At 48.3% G+C, this 18,877-nt stretch overlaps 1 protein-coding gene across 4 annotated transcripts in view; it reads left to right on the top strand.

Moving 5' to 3' along the window:
• LOC134369204 (core histone macro-H2A.1) overlaps positions 1-15,611 on the top strand; it is a 65,683-nt gene extending 50,072 nt beyond the window's left edge. For all 4 annotated transcript variants that reach the window (XM_063085437.1, XM_063085436.1, XM_063085439.1 and 1 more), the window contains exons 7-9: positions 3,530-3,619; positions 6,164-6,338; positions 14,866-15,611. In XM_063085437.1, the coding sequence (XP_062941507.1) occupies positions 3,530-3,619; positions 6,164-6,338; positions 14,866-15,031 (431 nt within the window). In that variant the 3' untranslated portion in view covers positions 15,032-15,611. The remainder of the gene's footprint in view (positions 1-3,529; positions 3,620-6,163; positions 6,339-14,865) is intronic.
• Positions 15,612-18,877: the final 3,266 nt, after the last annotated feature.

The following is an 18,877-nucleotide window of genomic DNA, read 5'->3' as shown; positions in this document are numbered from 1 at the left end:
GTAGCTCACCAATCTGTGGCTGTCCAGCTCTGTTTAATATCACTAGCAAAGCTGTTCACAGTCTTCCCCAGCCACTGTGATTTGGGCTAATTACTCTCCTGGGCATTTTGGATTTCGGACATGGATGGAAAGACAAACTTGATGGAAAATCAGGATTGGCCAAGACTGCCAGACCAAAATGAAACCAGGCTATAGGCAATTAAAATAAAATCCCCTTTCACAAGATTTTAGAAGAGTTTAAGAGCTCCTAAGTCAGGCAGCTTAAGAGGAAGATGCTTCCTTTCATAACCAAATGAAAACTTGATGAGAGAGAAGTATTTATTTAAAGAAAAGTAAACAAAAGACGAAGGCTGAGTGACTAAGGCCTAGGTTTATCCTGCCATCCAGGACATTTGGTGAAATGGAAATTATGAAAATTCCTAGGCAAAAGTATCTGAACTGAGGTCCAAGTCTAGGAGAAATCTGGCCAACCTGCTGTGGCTGTGGAAGGCATGTGTTCAGGATTAGCCACACCAGGAGGTAGAACTGGAGGCTTTGAGACAGGGCTGCAGCCTTGAGGGGTAACAGGCAAAGCCAGCAGTGCCACCCAGAAGAGCCCAGTTTCTTCCTGAGCTGTGAATGGACTGGTCTCGTTGGAATAATAATGGTGGTAATGCTTTTCCTCTAACATGCCTGCCCACAACCCACTGATATACACAGGGCAAGGATTATTAGCCTCCGTGGCAATTAAACAAGTCACACACCACTCACTGACACCGTCACAGTTGGAAAAATCTCAGCAGGAGCAGACATCCCAACTGGCAGAGGAGGAAAGACTGAGCCAGGGCCAGACCCAGTCTTCCAAAGCCCACCTCAGTGCGTTTTCTGCCCAGCGAATCAGTCCAAACTAGTACTGACCCCAGACATCTTTTACAATCCCAAAACAATGATAAACCAGATTCATACATGCCTCAATTGGTTCCAGCTCCCACTTTGATGTGTGAGAGGGGAAAAGAGGAGCTAGTAATCATTCCATCTCTCATATTTGGTGTGAATTCCTGAGTCCCGAGACTGCTGGAAGAAGGAATCCGAGTGCAGGAATGCTTAGCCCCAGTGATTAACTTTTACCCATCAAAAGTTCTTTCTAACAGTGAAATAGACCACAGGCTTAGCCTGACATTTGTCCAAGCCTAAATTTTTGCTTAGGCTGTTTTGAACACTGATACTTATGCCTGCTTTCTAAGCATGAAATAATGTTTTTGTTCTCATGGGAGTAACACATGTTTATGCTTGGGGGCAAATAAACCAATTGCTTTATGATTAACCCTGAAGTAAAGCCTAAAAAACAAGAGTCTTATAAGTGTTGACAATACGGTTGAAAATGGGCCTGTTTCTTGTTAAAAAGTACGCGTGTGTCTACATGAACATGTGCATACATATGTGTGTGAAGGAGTCAAGTCCTGACTGGGTTGATTGCCTGCAATGTAGGGTTCAATTTTTAAGTTTGGGAAATGCATTAAGTGTATTTTAACTTGCAAATTTCACTTCTAATTAAAGCAATATTTAATTATAAGTAAAAATTTTAAAGTAAACACTCTTCCTAAGATAAAACACCTTTAATTATAAATCAGCTCATTTTCTTAAACATTTTATATTTTAGAAAGGAGTTGATAGTCTTAATACAGCACTGAGTTTATGTTACCTTCCAAATTTTCCAGTTCTCACCAAAGAGTTGATATGATAGAGAATGAGAACCTTAAATAGTCTGGCCGATAGCATATTTGTTTTCCTCCCTCAAGCTTGAGAATGGGTCTGGAGGGAAAGCTAGACCAGGGGAGCTACAGCAGAGGCGTATGGGATCCAGCTGATTTGGGCTCCAGATTCCTTTTTCTCAGCTGCATGGATATTTCAAGTGAACCTGTATTGGGGTCTCACTCACCTGGGTTGTATTCTCAAAATCTCCACTTCCTGGTGGGTGAAGTTGGGCCTCCAGGCCCTGAGCCTCCTCCCCGAAGCACACAGCCCATTCAGCTGCCATATCTGCTGCTTAATTTTATCAGAAACATACAGTAGCAGCAGCAGCAGGTGAAAGTCTCTGGAAGGAACATTCTGACACAAGGGCAGTCTGAACTAATGAGGAGTGACACAGGAACTCACCTCAAGGATCCTAAGTTTCTATCGCTCCAAAAGCTCAACCTTCTCTTAAGACAGCTGAGTGCTCCTTGAGGGCGATGTGCTGCTGGTCACATTTACTCATGTACCGCAGACTTCCTGCAGGTCCAGTCCCGGCCATTACCTTGGTTCTCTCTTATTTGTGAGAATGCCCAGGCTGTTCACTTTTCTTTCCAGACACTTCCTGGTGTTAGTTTACCCCTGCTGAACAAACATGTGAATGAGGCAGGTTTTCCTAAGATAATTAGTCCTAGTCATTACAGGGTGAATCCAAAGAGAATTTGGGCTGGTGCATTCCTATACACTTTGAAAGACCCCTACCATAATCGTGCCAGATGAACCTTGAATTTTCTAAGACAAATGGTGAATCTTAAGGGGAGTATTTTATCCTCTTGTGAGGAAAAGTACTTTAAAATGTGCAAAACTGAGGAATCAGAGCTTAAGGAAGAATCAGACCCCATTCTGGCCAAACTTTAAAGGATGATATTGTCACTAACTATGATTGTTGCTTGCTATCCCACATGATGTATTTAACCCAAAGTTCTTATAAATATTGGTGATCATGTATGGGAACTTGGCCTTCATGGCAGGAATTGATTACTCAGCAAGTACCCTAATTCAAGAAAACATAGTGCTCCCAACCTCCACTGGATCAAAAAAAAAAAAATCTGGTCCTGAACAGTTAGACATCTTTCTTTCCATGCTTTTATAGAATATAAGTTAATCTTTAAGCTCTGCTTCTGATGTTGCTCTCCTTTATATAAAATGAGTCTGAATCATTAGTGTGATTAAGAAAATACTGAGACCTTTTTTTTTTTTGTATTCGCATATGACACCAGAGCTGCAAAATAGGAACTAAGCATGGTAATAATGCTGGTCCAAAGGTGGCTAGATAAAAACCCTATCTTCTGGGCCTGCTGCCAGGAGGAGAGCTAGCTGCTTGGTGGGAGCATGATATGCTTCCTCTAAAACCTCCTTATTTGGGGGTTCTCTCCAGAGACAGAGAAGGAAACCCATGGCAGGCATTAGCCTTGGAAGTCAGCGCCAGCTGGTTTCTCATGCCAGGAAAAAGCACACAGGACAGGCGCTTCCTGTCCCCTCACATCTCTGGTGCACCAGCAGTCACCGTGGGTTGTACCCAAATAAAGGGCAGCCAAGACAGCAAGGTGAAGCCACAAGGCCAGAGAGGCACCTGGCAGATGGTAACTCCCTCCTACGTTTCACTTCATTGACTCAGCCAAGGCTTAGTTTCTGTTTTGCAGCCTTATGGAAATTTAGCTGGTCAGATCATTTGAAGTATGTAATCACCTGACATGCTAAGTGTCTGTGTGTGCCAGAGACACAGGATGGCATCTGACCCCACCCTGCCCTTGTCTAGGAAACACGCTGGAGAAGAAAGGTGGCAAGGAGTTTGTGGAAGCTGTTCTGGAACTCCGGAAAAAGAACGGGCCCTTGGAAGTAGCCGGAGGTGAGATGGGGAAGCCACTGTGCTCACCTGGGTGTGGCACATGCAGAGTTAGAGGAACCCTTTTAGGAAGGAGCTGAGAATCCAGAAGGGTGTGGCAGTGCAGACATGGCTCTGCAGGGCAGGCAGAGGACAACCGTTAGCTTTACAGCCTGGAAATTTATCACCTGCTCATTGTCGGGGGGTTAAAGCTACTGAAAACCACCTTTGCAATTTTCTTTTATTACTTCCAATAGCTGCTATATGTTTGGCATCTAGACCACAAATTTTGAGGAATTACAGAAGCCAAGTTTGGCAAACCGGGCGATGAGAATTATAGATAGTGATAGTGAACCATCTGCAAAACTGCTGGTAAGAGAAGCGAACTAATAATCTTCATTCAGCCGTCTGTATTTTTAGTGTGAAGCATGCAAATACACATTTTTCGTTTGCCAGTTACACCTTCCTGGTATAAGGAGGAAGAAAACGACCTGGCATCTGATGTGGGGAGGATTATTGCTAAGACCTGGAGACAGGGCACTTCTTACACAACTGCAGGCCTGAATTTTGGAATTTTAGGTGGTCAGTGGGGCAGGGCAGAGGGCCTCCTGAGGGTCTGAGAGTCTGTACAGCAGGGAAGGTCCGGCCCCACCATCTGTGTGAGGACAGGCCACCTCCTTCCTCACTTGGTGTTCTAGTTTTCTCTTCTTACTGTGTGGTCCCCGATGCCCATTCTGTCTTTCAAATTCTGTCTCTGTTTTTAAAACAGATTTTAACTTAAATGTAAACATCAATAATAATGAGGTAACATCTGCACAAACCCACCAGATTTTGCCCCTCTTTCCCCAGTGACTACACATAGCCTCCATCCCAGGCTAGTCTCAGGGCCCAGTAGGAATAGGGCATGGCATTCTCTCGGCTGATGTGTGCCTTTGACCTCTGGTCTACTGGCAAAGGATATGCCATGTAGGCACTGATTATAATAAAGTTCCTGCAGGCAGTTCTACCACAGTCCCACATTGTACAAGGGAGAGCATACACAGCCTTTCCCACCCAAGCGGGGGCTGCTGGCCTTGCTTCAGCCACCGTCTGCACCAGCCCGCAGGTCCCTTTCCTCAGTGTTCCAGTTTGAGCCTGGATGAGACCCTCACACGTGTGTAGTCTGATGGGAGGTGGCCCAGTACAGCTACACACCAAACTGCAGGTGAAGCCTGAGCCACAGTGGATGCCATCCCATTAGATTAGCATGGCCCAAGACATTTTTTGCTTGATTTAATAACACATTTTGTTCTTTATTTTAAGAGCTATTTTAGAAAATGTTTTAAAATACTTTAAAAAGCATAAAGAGAATAAAACTTGCCCCTGCTCCACTGCTCAAAGATAATCACTGTTAATATGTTTCTTTCCAGTCTTTTTTCATTCACAGTTTAGCAGTGACTTTTTGTGTGGACAAACCAGTGAATTAAACCCCCCATCTCGGTTCTATACGCCAGCACTTCAGACCAGAGTTCTCAAAGCCAAGACTCAAACTCAGACCCCGTTACTCTTAGTTCAGAGCTGTTTCTCCTGCACCACGAGATGCTACCCACAAATCACTCCTCCCCCAGTACTGACTAGTGACACAACCATAACAACCCATGTTCCTTGGATGGTGCTGACAGGTGTTCTTCAAAAAATGGGTTTCAGAAACATCCAACCAAACGAGTTTGGGTGTCCTGCTGTAGCGGTGGTTTTGTAGACATACAACATGCAGTGCTCACCAAGCCCATTGGCCCCAGAACCACCTCCTTTGCAGAGCATCCTATGGACAGGGAATCTGGAACATGCTCTGGGAGACAGGTGGACTTGTCACATTTCCTGTTATGTAGCAGACCCAAGGCCTGTGCATTATATCTGACAAAGGAGAGGGGTCCCCCTATGGAGATATGTAGCTGGAAGAGGGCTCCTCTTCCAGGAAAAGAAACTAGTTCCATCCTAAAAATCCAGTCTAATTCGGCCACAGTGAACAGATCAGGCAGTCAAACAGTGAGGCCGCCCTCAGCAGAGGTGCGGCCAGGTGGCTCAGCCACTCATTTAAAGGGGTTGCTTTCCTAGTAGGCTTGTCCTGAATTGGGCCTAGGAGATTAAGAGATACGTCCTAGTTATCTGCACATGAATTCACATGAGGAGAGTGGTTGGAGACCCAAAAAGGCAATTATTTTGAGGCAGCAAACATTCAGACACATTCAGTCAAGTGAGATGGACACAGCTCTGCCTTCCAGGAGCACCCTGGAGGGGGAGCTCATTGCAATCTTGGCTAAAAATCCTGGTGGTGATGCACCCTAATTGCAACTTTCCAAGGGTGGGTTGTGGCTTGGCTGCCCAGAGAGAGGAGACTAAATGGTAAGCATTTCCCAGCTCCTGCTTACATTGGAATCACTACATGGCAGGCAGATGCGTTCCTCCTCAGACAAGGGCCCTCAGAGAGCACGGGAAAACACACTGGTAGGAGAATGGGTCTGTGTTTGCATCTTCTGACAGGTGCTTTGCACAGGAATATATGCACTGTTTCTGTCTTGTTCCTTCCAGCTGCTGTCAGTGCAGGCCATGGCCTGCCCGCCAAGTTTGTGATCCACTGTAACAGCCCAGTCTGGGGTGCAGACAAGTGTGAGGAACTTCTGGAAAAAACAGTGAAAAACTGCTTGGCCCTGGCTGATGATAAGAAGCTGAAATCCATTGCATTTCCATCCATTGGCAGCGGCAGGTAAGGAAAACACTTGCCACCATGGTGGTCATGAGTGTACTTCTCTGCGTACATGGCCTCCGGGTCTGGTGCTCTCACTCTGTGCAAGGCTGCTGAGGCCACCTTCAATCACTTGCCTTAGTCAAGGAGACCAGAGCACGAAAGAGGGGAGAACACAAATGTCAGACAGTGGTGAGGGGCAATTGAAGAGAGAGAGGCACGAGCCCAAGGACAATATAAAGCTTCAATTGTGACAGCAAATGTCATTACAGAAGGGGACCTCAGTGTGCACTGGGACCACAGAGACAGTGCCTCAGTGAATGAGGTTTGACAGGCACTGAGACTTAGATGGGTGGAGAGGGACAAGCAGGTGCCAGTGCAGGGGTTTTAGTTAAGAGAGTGACCTTCCCAGCATGAGCCTGCAGCTCTGTTCCAGTTCTGCGTCCCCCAAGCATCCTTCACTTCGAGAAACCTGCTTGCTCTAGTCTGTCTCACTGTGTTGCTGCCCTAGGTGATCCTGATGGCCTGCTCATGAGGGAACTGAATGGAGAATTATGTGATAACAAACAGGGCTGGGCCCTGCCCCACCTCCCATCCCTGAAATATCCCCCAAGTAGCCTCCCCAGGGCTTTCAGGAGCAGAACGATTGCCCTGAGGCAGATGCACAACCCAGAGGCCCCACTGGAGGAGTGTAGTCCGCTACAGCTGATGATGCAGGCAGGTCTCTGATTGTGCACCCCCAGTGCCAGCAATTAGTCTGTCAGCTGCCTGCCTATCAGAGCAGCACTGCACTCTGGCTTGAGGGTCAGGCCCTGAGTAGAGTCCTGGCTCGGCCACTGACCAACTGAAGGATGGCACATAAATTAATCCCCACTCTGGAAAATGCGTGTAATGATCCCCCTGTGCCGTGATATAGACACATGGGCCTGTCAGGCAGCACCACCTCTGAGAAAGTCCCAGCACCCATCACCCATCACATTACCAGGGTCCTCCCTACCGAGGGTCAAAGGCTCAGGCCTCTGGAGGGCTCGGGATCTTGTTGGGCAGTGAAGCCAAGGGAAACTGGACTTTTGAGGCTGCAGCTGTTAGAGTCTTGGGCCCACAATCTGGGGTTCTATAGTGGCATGTGGCTTGGTTTGGACAAAGTATCTGCCACTGCTCCTAGAGCTTCCCATCACTGTTTGTGAGCCTTCTGGGGTCTCTACCTATCAATACATCCCATGACCCCAGAGGCTACGCTGCCATCCTGGGCCCAAGCGACAGTCCACAGAACCACACCTTGTATTTATAGAAAGCTGCTCTTTTCAAAGCACTTCCTTCCAAACTCATGAGGAGGATAAAGAGTGGATTTTACTATTTTCAGCCTGGGCAGGACTCATAATTCTGCTTCCCCAAACACTGCCATCACTGAGGTCCCATGCCTCAAGTGACAGTGACAGAACCAGCACTGGAGGGGCTTCCTGTCACGTCACTCAGACAGTGTAACCAGCAGAAGGCCTATTCCCCAGGGCTCTCTGTGGCCAAGGAAGTCACTTGTGATTAGCAGGACCTACAAGAGGATCTGAGCACGGGGAAAGATCTCTGGTTTTGCCTGCACCTTCTCTTTTGGAGCCTCTATCACGGCCTACCTCCAGCAAGGGCAAAATGGTACAGCGAGCATTTCCCCAGCAATCCCTCTCGGGTTTGTGAGCTGTGAGCCTCTTGGACCAGAGGCTCCTTGAAGTGAGGTCCCTTAGTCCTCAGCCATTCAAGGAGGCTCTCTTCTCAGGCCCAATGGCCAAAGGAAGCTGGAGCAACAAAACCACCACGTCCCTGGTCCCCGCAGTGTGTGTACCACATCCCTGCAGTGTGTATTTGTTTGGGGGAGAAGGGATCCTGATCAGAAAACAAGTGAAAGCACATGCCGGTGCCCACACCCTCGTGCATACCGCATGCACACCCAGCTCCACATTCTCTGAGCTCAAGTCATTGCCAAAGGCAGGACGACCACAAGCACCAGTCAAGAGCTGACAGACTCCTGATGACATATGTGGTGTTTTGGATTGCCCTGTACATTTTCAGTCACTACTTCTTCATTCTAGTCTCTCTTGCCAAGAGCGTATGTGAATCATCATTCTTAAAGTCAACACCATTTAAATGCATATTGAAAGCAAAAGCTAACAGAGATAGAGTATCTAAAAGCCCTTTCATTTTGTTCTAAGAGCACCTGGCAAAGATGAGCATCCTTCATGAGGTGGTCAACAAGTAGCCATACTTCATGCTTCTCCCATCTCCCATAAAAGGTCTGTTCTTTGGCACTGTGCTGTGTGACTTTTGGTAAGTGAATCAACCTATCTGCCCCTTGCCTGCTTTATCAGCAAGCAAGGTTTTAGGGACTGCCCTTCCTCACAGATGGTTCTGAGGCTCAGTTAATTAGTGCTTCGTACACTTTGATCTACTCTGATGAAAGGTGCTTCCGAAGAGAGAGGCAATAGGAGTCTTTATTGGAGGTAATAATTTCACGCCCTTTCATATGGCTATTGGGAAATTTTAAATTGAAGCATAAAAGTAATTCCCATAAAAGAGCATCTGTTATTACAAACTTATTTACATTTTTCATGGAGTGAAAAGTTTTAAAAAATAATCAATTGAAAGCTTTTAAGAGGTAGAATGGCCAAAGGCAGTACATGTGCACTGCTACCTGGCCACATCTGCCAGGCAGACCTCACCCCACAGCACCATGTAAACAGCTGCCCTCTCTTTCATGAGTAAAACATGGGATTACTCCAGAGCTGGCCAGTAAATCACAGTGAGTTTTAGGAGGGGAAATAAAACAGCTTGTTTGTGACATTTGGTGTCTCCAGCATAGAAGTCATGTTGGAATTAAAACAGTGTCAATGCAGACATGCTGGTGAAGAGCGTGGGATCACTTTCCCTCAGCTGGGGCCTGGCATCTTGGGCATGTGGGAGGATGACCGCAGCCCACCTATATGGCCACTTGCTCCCTCCAGCCCACAGTGTAACCTGGCCTTGGGAAACCACCTCTGGCATCTGGACATCCTGTCCTCGGCCATTCCAGTCACAATATTTATGGACACTCCCACTCCCTTGGCTCTGTTTGACATTAGGGGGTGACCCCTTTCCGGAGGGGCAGTACATTGAGAATAGCTAGTTTGGGGTTTTGATTAAACTTTCCTTAGATTTATGAGCTTAAAAGGAAAACTGGTTTTTTGGGTTTTTTTTTTTCAATCTACCATTTATGGTGTTTTTTGAGCCCCAGCCCTATGGTAAACCCTTTATCCGCATTATCTCACAGTAACCCAGAGGTGAGCATTGTTATTAATTCCATTCAAAGGCAAAGAAGCCCAAGTTTGGAGGGGTTAAGTCACTTACTTGAGGTCACACAGCTTGTACTTGGCAGAGCCAGAATTTGATTGGAGGCCCTTCAGAGCTTATGACATTAGGCATATGGAACTCATGTCTCCGTTGGTCAGACAGGTTTCTGCTCCCACCTCTTCTCATCTTGTCAGAGGGCATGTCCTTGCTTGTGCACTCTCTGTGTGTGTTGATTTCTACAGGGAACCCTGGAAACACCACCTTAGAATTCCCTGACCTGCCCAGGCACAGCCATTGGCCTCCCTGTGCCCTCGCCATTGGCCTTAGAGGAAAAATAGAAGGATGGAAACAAACTCAAAGACCTTTGAATTGGGGAGAACTATTTATTAACCCACAGCATGTGAGCCTTGGAGCAAAAGAAGATGAGAGGCATTTCAGGCTGCTGTAGGCCAAAGCTGGGGGGCAAGAGTGGGGGTCACCTTCCCTTCTGAGTCTTCTCCCTCCTGAGCACTGTGCCTCTCGGCAGAGAGTCCTGATGATTTGGTCTTTCCTTGTGGATTGAGTAGCCTTTGACTGGGGCAACTTCAAACAATCAGGCAACAACTACTCAAAAGCTGGACAGAACATGGAAGAACGGTAAGGGCCCAGGAGCAGCTAGCAGCACAGGGAGGGGAACTAATTCTAACAGAAGAGTGTCGGCAGACATTTTCCCCACATCACTCAAGCTTCCAAGACATCCAGCCCTAAACTGTCACCTCAAAGCCAACTTGGGTCATTAGACTGGCGACTGGCCCAGCAAGAAAAAAACCAGAGTCCACCTAGAATCCAGCTCTACTCCTACCCAGCTGTGAAGAGAGAGCTCCCAGCCCATCTCCTCCAGAAAATCTACCTGGACTCCCTCCATCCCCAGGTTATACCCTTTCCCCGTGTGACTCTCTGGGGTCCCTAATTGGTCTGCTCCTCACAGCTCTAATCCTGGGCTCCCTGCATGCCTAACTGGCCCATTGCTAGAGGGCAGTACACCAGGAGCAGGGGCAATTGGGGAGGCGCCACACAGGAGAGGATCTGCAGAACTGGAGGAACTCAAGCCTTTTCTGGGTTGCAGCCCTTGTGAACCCAGAATCTCTGCATTTCCAGGTGGGATGGTGGGACAAGCATCCAATGTGTATACCCGGCTTCACTGAGCAGGCTAACCCAGGAGGGCACTGGACTGAGAGGGCCCTTGAGGTCCCCTTGTCCTAAACTAGGGAAACTAGGACCCTTGGGAAAAGCTGTTCCAGACACAGCTGGAGTGACTGCAGAAGAAATGCAGATGTCTCTTTAGTCTTCTCAAGAAAAGGTCCCAGCCCTGCCAGTGAGGGGAACTTAAGGAACATGCTGTAAACACACCCACAGGACAGGTTGAGGGCTCCAGAGGGTGGGGACCAGTGGTGGCCGCAGCAGCATCCTTATTCCCACCTGTCATCATCATGGATACCCCTGAAGGACCTACTTTCCAGTCGCAGAAACTGATGCTCAGAGATGTTAACACCCCTAACCAAAGGCAGCTGGGACCCTAGAGTGGAAGCCCTTAACCCCTCTTGCTCTGTGGCATCTGCTCTCATCTAAAGGAAGACAGTACAGCTTCAGGACAGAGTGACTGTCACAGTGGCAGTAGGGTGGAAAGTGGGAAGCCTTGGCCTTGCAGGGATAGCCATTCAGAGGGCTGTGCAACCAGCGAGGGAACCTAGCCACCCAGCAAGCCAAAGATAAGTGAGACGCCAGCAGGCAGGCAGCTCCCTTGGAGGCAGTCAGCTGCACCAGGAGCCTCTGGAGCCCCTGCCGTGCCACCACTCGCTAGCGCAGGTTGGACAGCAGCTTTCTGGGAGTCTGGGGCCAACATTTTTACCACAGTGTAACTGCAGTGACAACAGCAGTCACCCAGGCACAGCTGTCATGGGGCCTAGTGTTGGGGAGGCCATTTTCCATTGTGTGAGCCCTTGGACACCACCCACGTGATTGAGGACTCTGTGCCATGCCCTGGTGCTGAAAGTGCATGATCTCGTCCAATACTCTGCTAACCCCGTTGCACAGGGTGGGGAGAGAAGGCACAGAGAGAGGGCTAGGTCTCAAATCCTGTGTGGTTCCAGGAAATCCTGAGCTCTTAACCACTCAGGCCACCTTGCATCAGAGGTAGAGCTGAGACTGGCCTGCCCAGGCCACTGCATGTGCCAAAACTGCCCCTGTCTTACAGGTGTGGGGCTGTGTGTGCAAGAGCATCTATTCACACAGTCCATTGTGTTACAAACATTCTTCACTGCAGCAACTAGGAAACAGTTTGGGAAAGCCATTACCTTTGCTGTTCCTTCCTGGTAGCCCGCGTGCTCCAGATCAGCCACAGTCCCATGGCAGGATTTCTTCTTTAAGCTGTGGCTTCTTCGGACAGATGGGTAGGTGTGTCAATAAGAGGTTTTCCTGGAAACAACCCAGACTCACATTCACCCAACAGCAACCTTGAAGGACAAGGCCAGGCACGTCTGGCAGAAGAGCAGCCTACTCTCTATTAACAGGAGAGTATGCAGGCACGGGCACTATGGGTCTAAAACCTTCCACTACTACCTTTCTTCTCCACTTGCATGTCCTTAACCTTTGGGTCCACCCTGAAAGCTCAGATTGTAGACTCTAGGCTACATAAAGGAGAGAGGTTCACGAAGAGTGGCCCCAGACTTGCTAACTCAGAAACTCTGGCGGCACCCCGCGATCTGTATTGTGACCAGCTCTCCATGATTCTGATGCAGGCTAAAGTTTGAGAACTACTGATGTATAGGAACAGGAAAGAACATTCTCTCACTGAAAGTCACACAGACTCTCAAGGGTCCAAGGCAGAGGGATGGAAAGCCATGGGAGGGGTCTATGTCAGAAAGTGCCGAGCATAGGCAGGAATGATGGGCACACTTTTGGTCCTCCAGCTGGCAGGGCATGGGCCAGAGCCACTCACTGTATTTGCCTGCCTAAAGCCACATCTCACCCAGCGTGTGCCAGATGTAGCTAAGTGTTGGTGATGCAGTGGCCTGGCGGTAGCTACCAGGTGGCATTATGTCCAGCTCAGGTGGGGCTGGACAGCCACAAAAGGAAACATGCTGTGAGCACCAGGCCACACAACACACTGCCATTCCAGGCAGTTCCACAGGCCCTCACCTCAGCCCAGCTTACCTGTGCAGGTGTGAGGCCAGGACAGGTAGGAGGGCGCCCTCACTGGAGGAAGCTGACGGAGCATGGTCCCAGGCTTCACGTTCAGAGAGCAGCTCCTCTCAGCCCCGCTCACCCAGGTCAAGTCCACAGACTGGCCTCTGCCCGCTCAGAGCCCTTGGAGTTCCTTGGCCTGAGTGCAGCCACAGCTGGAAGCAGCTGCACAGCTAGGAAGACACCCCCAAAATGGAAGGTCTAGTCTACCTCCTCAGGTGATTCCCAACATGGATCTTGATCTGGATAACCCATTCTCTGCTCCTTGACTCCTGTGAAAATAGTCAAGGCAGCAGTGCCAGATGTGGTCTGAACATCTGCTTCCCAGGCCAAGCTTTCAGATTTGCAAGTGGGCATGGGTGCCAGGGGACGATCTGCCCACTCCCTGCAAAGCCCTTCCTTAACTGGCCCCGCACCCTCCATTATGGCTCACCTGTTGGTCGGGAGCCTCCAGTGTCTCCTCGGGGAGGCTATGCACATCTGATGACCCTCTCCTGGCAAGAGCGGCTCTGAAGTGCTGAACCGTTCTCCACAGCAGAGGCACTCTGTGCAGTGGCAGCTCCACGGGGGCGCTATGTGGTTGAGGAGGAGCACCTGTGTGTGAGGGAAGCCCAGCCCACAGGCTGAGGACATACCCAGGGATGACACCCCTTGTCCTTTAAGAATGAGCTCCTTTCCTGAAGCATCCAGAAGTTCTTAGCTCTTTATCATTGAGCTGGGTGAAGCCATGTTTGATCAAAAGCAAGTGGGTTTTCTCCTGTGGCTGTGGCATGTGCTGAGCACTGAGGGCAGTGAGATGTGCACGGCTCTGCAAGCGACCAGCCAGGTGCTTCAAACCTCACAGGCACGGAGTGAGTGAGACTAGTGTGTTGTAACAAATTCTCACCTTACACGTTTGAAAACCTCTCCTCCTGGTGGCAGATACCCACCTGAAGGAGAGTACCAGCCCAGACAGGCAGGTTGGCTCAACACCTCGCAAGCCAACATGTCCACAGGCTCAGCAGGCAGATTGTAGATCTGCCAATGAACAAAGAAATCCTCATGAAAAACGGCCCCAAACTCTCACCCCCAGTGTCCTTAACTGAAGATTAGGATCAGTTAAGGGATTCAAATCCAGGGCCACTGGTTCCAAACCCAGGTTATTTCCAGTGGGCCAGGCAAGCTGCTGCGTTCCTGCCACTCCCCTCCCAGGTCCCCTGGGTTATGCATGTACCATGCTGACCAGGAACAGCCTCAGGAACACCGTATAGAGCAATGAGTGCCAGCCTTCCCAGTCCTGACTCCAGGTGCTTAAGTTCTGAGCACCTGCCTTCAAAAATTGACACAGACATTTACTTTAAATGGAAACATGGATTCAGATACATTTGGCTTGGAGACTTGGATGATATCCCTGAGCTAAGGAGCCCACTTGGTCCAGAGATCTTCCTCTGCACCCACAGCTCCCTGACACCCTGGCCTTTGTAGTGGTACAAGCTGGTGTGTAGTAGGGCTGGATTCCTGGCTAGGAGCCCCTGCACCCATGAAATCCAAAGGCTGGTGCAAAGGGTGTGACCCTTCTATGTGTGTGGATGAGGTCAGCATGTTCCCAGAGAACCTCCAGCCTCCAGTCATCCCCTGGGGCTGACACCCACTGGGAGCATTGAGGGCCTGGGCTGTGGCTCAAGCCCCATGCTAGTCATAGGGACGATGGGCAGAGGAAATGTAGGAGCTCACACTGCGCTTGGGGGACTTTTAACACACACCACCAGACGCTATCCTGTCTGCTTGCTGGATGCCTTCTCCAAAGGCACTGAGCATACTCTCCTGCAGATCACAGCTCTCTGCCCAGTTGTCCTTTGTCTTGCGAGCACTGGGTTTTCTCACACCTGTGTACAAGCAGCCAGAGGGCTCAGTGGACACTGTGACCCGACATGGGGTGAGCTGCAGCAGCCAGCCTCGAGGGCGGTGACCCCTGAGGAGGGCGGGTCCCATGGCCACCTTGGTTGCTGAGCACATTTGTTCTCTCCTGTAGGAATGGTTTTCCAAAGCAGACAGCAGCTCAGCTGATTCTGAAGGCCATCTCCAGTTACTTCGTGTCCACAATGTCCTCTTCAATCAAAACAGTGTACTTCGTGCTTTTTGACAGTGAGAGTATAGGCATCTATGTGCAGGAAATGGCCAAGCTGGACGCCAACTAGGCTGAGGAACTACAGAACCAGCCCCTGCCTCCAATTTGAAAGAGAAAAAAAATCCCTTTCACTCCTACTGGGAGGCGGGAACCTTTTCATTTTCAATTTTGCTCATCTAGGGAAAATAAGGTTTTGGTTTCCAGTTTAATTGTTTTTGACCTTCTAAAATGTTTTTATGTTAGCACTGATAGTTGGCATTACTGTTGTTAAGCACTGTGTTCCAGACCGTGTCTGACTTAGTGTAACCTAGGAGATTTTATAGTTTTATTTTAATGAAGTCCTAATTGACGCAGAGCAATGGGGAGAACAGTGTCTTTTACATGTTGCAGAAGCCAGGAAGCCCCGTTTGTAACCGTGTGTTGTGGTGCTTTATTGTACACCCAGTGGCGTTCTTTTTACTCTAATGTTCTTTTATTCTCAGAAGAAAAATCATGAATTTGCAACAGATCTAATTTTTGTTTACTTTTTGTCTTAATGATGGATTTGAAAATGAAAGATTTAAAAAGCAGAACAGAATCTGTTGTCCTTAATTATATTTGCAATTTGGAATTTGTGTGAATTGATTTAGTAAAATGTTAAACTGTTGTGACTGGCGTGTTGCAAGTTATTGTTCCCATGAGTCCTAAGTTAGCTTCTCTAGTCACACGATGCGGGGGGCAGGGCATCCTACCCCAGGAGACTCCATGGTGGCCACTACATCTGAGTGGGTGGGGGCATCTACTAGCCCCCAGTGGTTTATAGCAAGAATTCATATAAAGTCTCTCCTTCCAATACTGTGTCCCTTGGGCAGAGGTGTGATCTCTTTCACAGATGAAGGGAATGTATCCAAAGCCATGCAGGTGGCAACTGGCAGGCTGGTACAGAGCCTAAGGCTTCAGACTCTGAGCCCAGCTCTCTCCTACCATCCTCTCCTCCTGACAGTCTCTCTGGCTCATGGCTGGGCCTGGGTACCCCGGGACCTTGCTGGATGGACCTGCAGAAGCCTCTCGCCCTTTGGTGGGCTGTGTTAGGCCTGTCACCCCTGCAGGACAGGCTCCTGGTCAGAGCGGCACCTGGCTGTGCTGCCAGCTCTTACATGCCTCCTTACAGCCCAGGCCATTTTGGAACGTAGATTGTTTAGAAAGATCCCAGGTGGACCACAGCAACTAAAATATGTTAGCAAAACATGGACACTTTCCTTCAAAGGACATTTACACCTTAATCTAAGTTTGCCTAAAATGCACAGAAGACTCCTTCTAGCTCTTTAAAAAGTGCCTTCTTCTAAAGCAGATTTTAGCCAGGAAGAAATATACAGTACAGTGCATGTCAGGGATAAATGTTAAGGATCATTTTCCTTTCCAAACTGCCTAATGAAATCAAAACAGAAGGTCCTAGACCATTATACAACCAATCTTTTCAGTGAAAAGGCAACTACTAACTCAAACCTGAAAGGTGATTTTTCCAAATTTCTTCTAAATATAAGATATTATTAAGACTTATAAATTTCTTTTTCCAAAATCTTTACTGGGTCTAGATTATGTATCCCCATTTCTTCATGAGAGTTTGGTGAAAGAGAGAGAGAAAGTTTAGCATTGTCTTTTCAAGAAGATGCATCTTAAAATGATATCACTTCATAGATAATCTCTGCAAATTGTTTCTACAGGTGGAGTCTGCAGTGTGCAGGGAGGGTGACAGAAAAATAGTGGCTACAGTTAGCTGATAATACTGGTGTTTACTGTGTGCCAGGCACTGAGCTGAGTCCATCATGGGCCTCATTTCATTTGGTCCTTGTAATAACCCTAGGTCCTGTATATTAGGTACATTTTATAGCTGAGAACACTGAGGCTGAGAAGGAAACTGCCTGTGCTCATACTGCTAATAAGTGACAACCAGAGATGCTGAACACGGTGATAAAGGGTCCCTGATGGCACACTCTAAATAGCAACAAAAGAGAATCCATTTAGCCTTGGTGGTATTTGTAACTTGATATTGAAAAATATAAACATTTAGCTGGAACGAAGGTTTAGTAGCTTCTCGGTGAACTGGATTTCCTTAATTTTGGCGGTACACCAGATGCAAATACTGTATTTTTCAAAGGTCTTCCACTAGATGTCGCTAAAAGGATTGGGAAGTAAGTAGAGACAAGAGCAGCCAGTTTCTGCTCTTCCTTGTGATTACACAATAGAATAAATTGCATTTGCCAGAGTTTGCATGAATTATTTACCATAATCACCTAAATGCTTCTAACCTTTGGATAATCCAAAGTGTGCTGTGCCCCTGAGGTGCGGGTGACTGAAGAAATTCTTTTCAATGAAACAGCCCACAAACCTCCTGGGATTCCCTTCTTCTCTAAACCACCCAGTTAGTTTTAAAAACCAAAATGAAGAATTGTTCTCTGATGTCAGCCTCATGTTTAGAGGAAGTAAAAAGCTCACTGATTTACAAAATTGGTGCAACTGCAAGGTACCTCTTAAAATGCAAACATGCCTCTATTCAAAAGATGAGTTTGCAGTAGTAAAGTTACCAAAAATGCAATTATTTGGTGAGGAGGGGAAATCCTGAAGGTTCTGGAGAGGTAGGTGTTGTTCCCCAGCCCAGCCCTTCCCTTCGCTGTAAGCTGTGCTGCAGGCAGGCTTGTAGTGCATGCTGTAGAGTGCAGCCACCTCATCCCATGGTCACCGTGCCCAGGTCCCCCTACCTCCATCTCAACCTCAGGGACATGCAGCCCTGTGATCCCTTGCTGGCCCTATGCAGACAACACCCGCTCCCACTTGTTTCTGAAAAACAATCCTTGCCCTCGGCAGCTGGGCTCTGCCCTGAATAATCCAGACTATTTTTTCAGTGCTCCTCCAGGAGCCCCTTTAAATGATATCTGAGATCTGATACAGCACTGTGGCTTCAACTGGGCCTAAACTGACAATAACAACTACTGTGTGTGTCCTCTACATACATCATTTCATTTACCTCTCACGGCAACCCTATGAGGTAGGTAGCTATCCCTATTTTACAGATGAAGAAACTTATGACAGAGGTGAAACATTCCCTAAGGTCACACAGCTATGAATGATGGAGCTGGGATTTGAACCCAGCTCTGTCTACAACCAGAGCTCTCCCCAGCCTCCCTGGAGCTGAATTCTTCTTTGGTATTCACCCCAATATTTTGTTTTCTAGTTAGGTGAGGTTCCTTGCCTATTCACTGATAGGTCCTGTGTGGCCCACCCTGGGGGCACAAACAGAACCTATGGGATGACAGACAAATAGAAATGTGTATTTAAAGCAATCCAGTCGCAAATAAGGACTTGTGGAGTGCTTACTATGAATGAGGCCTCATATGGGGCCCTCTTACAAAGGCAGGTGAGACAATGCCTCTGCCCAGCAAGCGAGGGACCCAGAGAAGTACCTGCGCAACAGGCAGGGGCTCAGAGCAGGGAGTTCTGCTCACTGGCTCAGAGGGCACAGGGAGGGTTTCTTGGAACAGATAACCCAGCGCTAGACTTTGTAGGAAAGGTTGGAATCTTCTAGGCCAAGAGAGCAAGGTGACAAGTGGAAGCTGGCACATAGTCTGCTCCCTCAGCCCCTGCTGGGGGCTCCCTCCGTCCCCTCTGCTGGCTGCTGGGAATCGTGGATCTGCTCCCCCCACTCCCACCCAGGACAGCCACTTTAGCCCTGGCCTCTGCCCCCATCCCCTGTCCCCAGCATTTGGCGCTGTCCATCCATGGATTTGTTTATGTGGCAGAATTCCTCCCTCCATTCAGGGTCAGCTGGCTGTATTTGGTCACAGCTACTGCTAGCCCTGATAGAGGAGTTGGCTTACACTGAGGGGAAAAAAAGCAAGAGATGGACAGTAATTTCCTTTTCTCACCCAGAGTCCCACCC

Source organism: Cynocephalus volans, chromosome 2, assembly GCF_027409185.1.
Source record: "Cynocephalus volans isolate mCynVol1 chromosome 2, mCynVol1.pri, whole genome shotgun sequence".
NCBI lineage: Eukaryota > Metazoa > Chordata > Mammalia > Dermoptera > Cynocephalidae > Cynocephalus > Cynocephalus volans.
This window is presented reverse-complemented; position numbering and strand designations above follow the sequence as displayed.